This window comes from Oncorhynchus masou, chromosome 5 (genome assembly GCF_036934945.1).
Source record: "Oncorhynchus masou masou isolate Uvic2021 chromosome 5, UVic_Omas_1.1, whole genome shotgun sequence".
NCBI lineage: Eukaryota > Metazoa > Chordata > Actinopteri > Salmoniformes > Salmonidae > Oncorhynchus > Oncorhynchus masou.
The window spans coordinates 40,473,311-40,481,267 of NC_088216.1; the positions used below are offsets into that span (position 1 = coordinate 40,473,311).

Sequence of the window (7,957 nt, forward strand, 5' to 3'; positions counted from 1 at the left end):
GGGAGCAAATCTGGGTAAAAAGAGAAGTTCGCATAGTCGAGAAAATGTATTCGGTAAAGTGTTTATCATCATGTAGGAATTTTAATGTCTCTGCTTGCTCTTCAAGGTAAGTCAGTTTTAAACAAATGTTTTATTGATATCTTTATGATAACTGTGATGCACACAGACATTGTAGAAAGTACTACATTTGAATAAATGTGGATTCCACTTTGTCTTGTGTTTAGTATACTGGTGATTTACTGTATAACAATTTCAGAAATTATACTACTGCTTTTAGTTACTAGTGAGACAGACTCAGAAGTTTCAGTGGGTCTCATGACCTTTCCCCAGTTTCTCCCCTTCTTCTCTACAAATCCTCTCAACCTCTGTCAGGTTGGATGGGGAGCGTCGCTGCACAGCTATTTGCAGGTCTCTCCAGAGATGTTAGATTGGGTTCAAGTCAAGGCTCTGGCTGGGCCACTCAAGGACATTCAATGACTTGTCCTGAAGCCACTCCTGGGTTATCTTGGCTATGTGCTTAGGGTTGTTGTCCTGTTGAAAGATAAACCTTCACCCCAGTCTGAGGTCCTGAGCGCTCAGGAGCTGTACTTTGCTCCATTCATCTTCCCTCGATCCTGACTTGTCTCCCAGTCCCTGCTGCTGAAAAACAACACCACAGCATTTATTTTTTACCTTTATTTAAATATGCAAGTCCGTTAAGAACAAATTCTTAATTACAATGACTGCCTAGGAACAGTGGGTTAACTGCCTTGTTCAAGGGCAGAACAACAGATTTTTACCATGTCAGCTCGGGATTTGATCTAGCAACCTTTCGGTTACTGGCCCAACACGCTAAATGAATGAAAACAAATGATACTGACAGGATGTGACAAAACACTCATATCTGGGGAGAAAGGAAACACATATGTGTTCAGCGTGTCTCCTATCTGGATGCGGTGATAAAATTTGAAGTAACGAGAGGCGGTGAAGAAGCAAAGTTAGTAGAGACAACTACAAGGTTTCTCATCAACCAAGGGATAGTGAAATGCTGCATGTTAAACAAGTGGACTTTGTATTATTCATTTGAATGGTCATAAACTGTACAACACAAGCAGAAAAGAAGTCTAAGAAAATTGGAATCATTGTGAATGCCGCTGAACGTTTTTGTGGCTGTGCAATAAATTCTGTCGGTGAATGTCGCCCCATCACAGGCCCCTGAGCCTGTATAGGGATGTATTTTGGAGTGGACCGTGATTGAAGTATGATGTTTTATTTATTTATTTAAACAATTTTTAGTTAACGTGTTTTATTTTGTTTGAAGTCGTTTTACCCCTTTCCCGGAATGTTTTTTTTGTTTGTTTCTTGTTCAATGCCTCGTCCAGCTGCCGGCGGTAATGGATCATTAACATTTGATGCCGACCGCCGTTTAACCCCATCGAAGAAGAAGTACCACAGTGCATTGCTTTACCAGCTACTTCCTAAATACTGATGGCCGCCGTGTTTACACCCAAATTAGTTTAGATGAAATAAGATCCATCTGTCAAGGTAGCTAGATGACATTTTGTCGACCTAGCTCATCCTTTTAGCTTGATTTCCTTATGCAGTTTGTAAGTTGCTGAAGGTTGTCTGCTCGCAAATCTCGTTTTACACGCAGCAGCACTAACTTGAGCTAGACAGTTAACTAACGTTGGCTAGCATTAGCAAGCTACTGCACTGTAGCTAGCCAGGTATTTGTGCCTTAATTGGCGCATTATATTTCACTTTAGTATTTGGTGGCAGTAGGTCAGCTAGCTAGTATCGATTACGGACAGATAATGTTTAGCTTGCTTGCCTCAAACCACAGGCAAATAGCTAGTCATAACAACAGCTAGCTAACGTGGCTAGCCACACAGCTTGAATATTTCCACAATGTGAGTTGTCTATTGCCTTGCGCATCATCAGCAAGTGTTTATTTTTTGTATTTTTTTTTTACAATTCGAAGATGTACACCTTATTATCTGGTCTGTACAAATACGTGTTCCAGAAGGACGAATACTGCATCTTGATCCTAGGACTTGACAATGCAGGAAAAACCGTAAGTCTGTCTCATTGCAGTTTTTCTCTCGTTGGAAGAGCACACTGAGCACCGCGCATTGCCCTTGTTTGTCTCTGTTGGATGAACTGCTGCTGCTTGTTTGATTTAGTCATGTATGTTCTACACACAGACCTTTTTGGAACAGACCAAGACCAAGTTCAGTAAGAACTACAAGGGAATGAATTTGTCCAAGATCACCACTACAGTTGGACTTAACAGTAAGTATAGCTAACCAGTAAGACTGAGCTTGTTGTGTTGCATTCAATTGTAGCACATTGTTTTTCCAGGAGTCCATGCCATTCTAATATGTTCTTCTGACTGCTTCCTTCACGCAGTTGGCACAATCGATGTGGGCAAAGCTCGTCTAATGTTCTGGGACCTTGGTGGTCAAGAGGAGCTTCAGTCGCTATGGGACAAAGTGAGCAGCACCGACATCAAATTACACACACACACACCATATCTAGCTAGAAGTCATGTCTGTTTTTGTCATTCAAGTACAATGATTTGAGGTTGACTACTGAAACATGGCTTTGTGAATCCACAGTACTACGCCGAGTCCCACGGTGTGATCTATGTTATAGACTCCACCGATGAGGAGCGACTAGCAGAATCAAAAGAGGCATTTGGTGAGTTCCTCACTAGCTTGCCTGAAGCATTTAGAGAAGAATGCCAAACGTCAACAGGGCACAGAGTGGTATTTGTCATGGGCTACAGTCTGATTGACTAACTGAATGTACACTCCACATTATGGATGTAAAAGGAATATGCTGGTGTGAAAAATATGGTGGGAACTCCCTAGCCCCTGCTTGCACCAATATAATGACTTTAAAGGGATAGTTCATTCAATCGTTTAGTGTTTTATTCACTGTTAATACAATCAGAGAGTGTGACTTTCACAATTGGATAATCGCAAAAAACACATCACCATAGCTAGTGGTTGTGAACTTCGAGAGAAGTGGAAATGGGGGTGGCTATTTTATTTTTTTATTTGACCTTTATTTAACTAGGCAAGTCAGTTAAGAACAAATTCTTATTTTCAATGACGGCCTAGGAACAGTGGGTTAACTGCCTGTTCAGGGGCAGAACGACAGATTTGTACCTTGTCAGCTCGGGGGTTTGAACTTGCAACCTTCCGGTTACTAGTCCAACACTCTAACCACTAGGCTACCCTGCCGCCCCTATGAGCAACGGCTATGAGCTGGTGGCCGGGGCGCCGTCGGCTGTGTAGTAGCCGATGAGGGATGCCTGACAGGGGCAGCCAATTACCAAAGTGCCGCTATAACCGGCTGCCAAATCTTGCCTAATCCTACCCAATGCAATGCAGCGACCCTAATTGTGCATGTCAGCAGTCAAGTTTTCAAGATTGAGCAGTAAAAACAGTGATGTTGTGTTTTAGCATCTCATGAGAGGGAGTCAGCAAATCCAGTCAATCGAGTATTTAAACCATAGCTTGGACTGACTGTTCCATTTTTCTTTTTTCCAGAGAAAATGATCAGCAGTGAGGTGTTGGAAGGTGTGCCTCTCCTGGTGCTCGCCAACAAGCAGGATGTGGAGGTAGGCCTATATAATCCAGTCTGGGGTTGTTTTGAAAAGAAGTCTAAACTAACCATGCCTTGTATAAACTAAAATATGACAAGGCCTGTTGCCAGCAGAAGTTGTTTGGCCTATAATATGATATATATAATACAACAAAGTAGTCCTCCATCCCTCATGCATACTTTTCGTAGATGACTCTGTGTTATAATATGTTACACCATACCCGTACTATACACTGAGTGTACAAAACATGAAGAACACCTGAGCTTTCCGTGACAGACTGACCAGGTGAAAGCTGTGATCCCGTGTTTATTTCACTTCAATCCACTTCAATCTGTATAGATGAAATGGGAGGAAACTGATTAAAGAAGGATTTTTAAGCCTTGAGACGTGGATTGTGTATGTGTGCCATTCAGAGGGTGAATGGGCAATACAAAAAATGGAGGTGTCTTTGAACGGGGGATGGTCTTAGTTAGGTGCCAGGCGCAGCGGTTTGTGTCAAGGACTGCATCGCTGCTGAGTTTTTCATGCTTTAGTTTCCCGCGAGTATCAAGAATGGTCCGCCACCCAAAGGACATCCAGCCAACTTGACACAACTTTGGGAAACATTGGAGTTAACATGGGCCAGCATCCAAACTTGTGGATAACCCAACAAATTGAGTCTGTTCTGAGGGCAAAAGGTGGGGAGGGGGGTGCAACTCAATATTAGGAAGATGTACCTAATGTTTGGTATTACTCAGTGTTCAAGCTCACCTTAATGCGGCGTTATTGTACTCTTGAAATAAATGTGATTGACAATTTCCACCACATACAGCTATCCCTTTGCTTGGTCAATTCGGTCTCTTTGAAAATCTCTAAGATCGTATCTATTTAGGCATATTTCTTTGTGTTTTTTTCGGTAGAACTGTATGTCTGTGCCGGACATCAAAACCACTTTTAGTGACTGTGCACCAAAGATTGGAAAACGAGATTGCCTGGTGCAGCCTTGCACAGCCATAACAGGGTAAGAACAGTTTTCTATTCCACTTTACTCTCTATTGTGCACCTGGTTTGAGAGAACTCCTGTGTTTGTGAGAGAGAGAAATGTGAAATTTAATATCTTTGCTTTAAGAAAAGCAGTACTCTTTGCTCATAATGAGTTCTCTCTCAGGCAGGGGGTTAACGAAGGCATCGAGTGGATGGTGAAGTGCGTCATCAGAAACATTCACCGGCCACCGAGACTGAAGGACATCACATAGAGCAAGCCATGGCTTCCCCACTAGGGCTTCCGAAACCGGGTCCTATTCATTAGGCACCAAATGGTAGAAAACGTACTGAAACAAGAAGGGACTACTTAGACTGTCAGTCCAATAAAAATCATTTTCAGTTGAAATATACTTTAAAATATTTTTCTACGTTCTGCCCTGTTGAATACGACCCAGGCGCCCGTTTTGCTACGGTGTGACTTTCAGAAACTGAGATGGATTCTATCCATGCCCTGGCAATTAACTTCTCTCTCTCTCATCCGATTTGAGTGGGTGCTGTGAACTCAAGTCTATTTTTCAGATACAGCTTAGCATCAGGGGTAAACAATTGGGAAACTATTGATTATTGTATGTTATTTGGATATGTACTCTGATTTGGATGAAATGCTTTTTGAGGCATTCTGATCAAAGCATAAGTGTCAAGTCGATAAAGTTTTTATCTGGCTCAAGTACCTCCGTTTCCCTTCGGTAGTATACTCCGTATTCATAAAGCGTCTCAGAGTAGGGTGCTGATCTAGTATCAACTTTTTCTTTTGGATCATATGAATCAAATTGATATGGATTATTTACTTTTCATCCCAATGCTTGTTTTTTTTTAAGTAAGAGGATGAAACTTGGCACAACCTTGAGTTGTTATTTATATTATGCAAAGATGCTACATGTAATGGAATTGTACAGAGGGTGAACAATATATAAATGACTTCCCTTTCATTGACAGGACCTGTTTAAATACTAGTTTTATAGTTTGAAATTGCCTGTGTGTGGTGTATGTGTACAGTCGAGTCCCAAATGGAACACTATTCCCTATTCAGGGAATATGTGTGTCCCCAGCGGCATCCTCCCTCTTTTTACTCTGTCTAACCTGGTGACGTATGCAAAGTATCTCCAATGATCAGGCTGAAAGCCTATTTGAATGACATTATGAAGATGTAATAAACAGTTGACACTTTTGTTTGACTTGTTGTTTCGCTTTTAGATGTTAGTGTGGTGAAGAAATGTAAAGAAAGTCACCTGCTCCCAAATTTATCAAGACATTTTGCAGGAGAATGTAAGGCTGTCTGCCAATTGAAGCTCAACAGAAGTTGGGTGATGCAACAGGACAACGACCCAAAACACTGAAGTAAATCAACAACAGAATGGCTTCAACAGAAGAAAATACGCCTTCTGGAGTGGCCCAATCAGAGTCCTGACCTCAACCCGATTGAGATGCTGTGGCATGACCTCAAGAGAGCGGTTCACACCAGACATCCCAAGGATATTGCTGAACCCAAACAGTTTTGTAAAGAGGTGGTCCAAAATTCTTCCTGACCGTTGTGCAAGTCTGATCCACAACTACAGAAAACATTTGGTTGAGGTTATTGCATTTGGTTGAGGGTCAACCAGTTATTAAATCCAAGGGTTCACATACTTACCCACCCTGCACTGTGAATGTTTACACAGTGTGTTCAAAAAAGACATGAAAGCGTATAATTGTGTGTGTGTTATTAGTTTAAACATATCGTATTATTCTATTGTTGTGACTTAGATGATCAGATCAAATGTTATGACCAATTGATGCAGAAATCCATGTAATTCCAAAGGGTTCTCATACTTTTTCTTGCCACTGTGGATTCCACTTCACTTGCTTGATTATCACAAAGTCCCTGAATCCCTTCTGTTTGACTTTGCAAATCAATATTTCACACTTACCTACCCATGCAACGATGACACCAACACATGTATTGCGTGTTATGGAACCCACCGTATAGAATGACCAAACCATTGTGGTGTGTATCACATCTAGTGTGCTACACGTCAGTCACAGTGGTGTGTGGGAAGTGCAGTTCAAGAAGTGCTGCTGCAGTATTTATGCTGTGGATCAACAACCACTAGATCGTTACCTAGCAACAAGACACTACACTTCCTTTGTCAGTTTTTGCAGAAATTAAACCTTGAACATAGGTTTCACAAAAGGTGAAAATAGAGCATAGATTTCTTAGAACATGAACTGTTGAGATACTGTCCACCACACCTGGGGGTTGGCTTTGCAGATAAATCCTGTTTCCTTTACCAGAAGGAATGTAATCAATGTGAGGTCATTCTTTGCTCACATGCAAAACTGGCACAGTTATATAATCATAAAGTAGCAAAACATTGTATAATAAAAAATCCAGCAAATTAAAAAATATATATTTGTATTTAAAGCACCCTTGGGAAAAAGCTAATGTATTTCAACAGAATTCTCACTATTCTATAGTTACTGCTTTAAGGTCTTTACTCATATTAGGGTTGGACAGTACCAGATTTTCATACCGTCATACCATTTCTTTTCCATACTAGGGTTTACAGTATTACTGGAAGTGCACACAAGGGGCACTATTTCAACAGCAAAAGAAATTGATGCACAAAACCATTTAGGCAACAGGGATCCAGGAGGGATTTGAATGTCTCTGCTGTAACCAAGAAGCTTGATCTTGACATCAGCCACTTAGCTAGCAAGTTAACAAACCAAATGCATAGCTGGAGTCCTGAGTTGGATGTCATTTATTTGACACATCATAGATTTCTTATAGTTATACATAACTTATAGATAAAAGCAGTGGCGTAGCACTGATCCCTGCGAGGTGGATTTGACCAATTAAAAAAAAAAGTATTTCAAATGTATTTGTATACCTTAATTTATGACCAAAAGGCTAAAATAGTCATATTTACTTAATAGTTACTTGGAAATAACATTGACTGACAAGTAAGAGCATGTCACTAAGGGATGACACAATACAGATTAGCCACAGGTGTGTCAGAAGGGTTAAAACATGCTTTGACAGGAAATGCCATGTCAGTTGTGTAACCCAAAAAAATCTGATGATTTGATCAAATGACTTCTATAGATATAAAACTTTAGGACAGGAAAGGGTTGAAAATATATATAATTTTAAAGCCATCTCTTTTACAACAAGCTAATTATTACAGTATATTGTTCCTCTAAATAAGTTCTTAAGGAATTTGAGTTGTATGAGTAGGTTTGAGTTGTGTGGAGACTTATTCATTCTATGTGTAGACTTATAGACTTGTGTGTATACTTATTCAGGCTTTGCCTGGTCCAGTCAGTGTGACCCCTCCGCAAAATACTGTTGAGGGATATTTT

The 7,957-nt window shown here is 40.6% G+C and overlaps 1 protein-coding gene across 2 annotated transcripts; it reads left to right on the top strand.

Annotated features, from left to right (window-relative positions):
* Window positions 1-1,446: 1,446 nt before the first annotated feature.
* Window positions 1,447-5,783, top strand: LOC135539578 (ADP-ribosylation factor-related protein 1-like). Of its 2 annotated transcripts, XM_064965539.1 has the most exons (8): window positions 1,448-1,524; window positions 1,961-2,053; window positions 2,184-2,271; window positions 2,389-2,471; window positions 2,598-2,679; window positions 3,537-3,607; window positions 4,492-4,592; window positions 4,740-5,783. In XM_064965539.1, the coding sequence occupies exons 2-8, from the start codon at window positions 1,961-1,963 to the stop codon at window positions 4,825-4,827; spliced, it is 606 nt and encodes a 201-aa protein (XP_064821611.1). In that variant the 5' UTR covers window positions 1,448-1,524; the 3' UTR covers window positions 4,828-5,783. The 2 variants fall into 2 exon arrangements, with proteins under 2 accessions (XP_064821610.1, XP_064821611.1); XM_064965538.1 differs by having other exon boundaries at window positions 1,447-2,053.
* The last annotated feature ends 2,174 nt before the right edge of the window (window positions 5,784-7,957 follow it).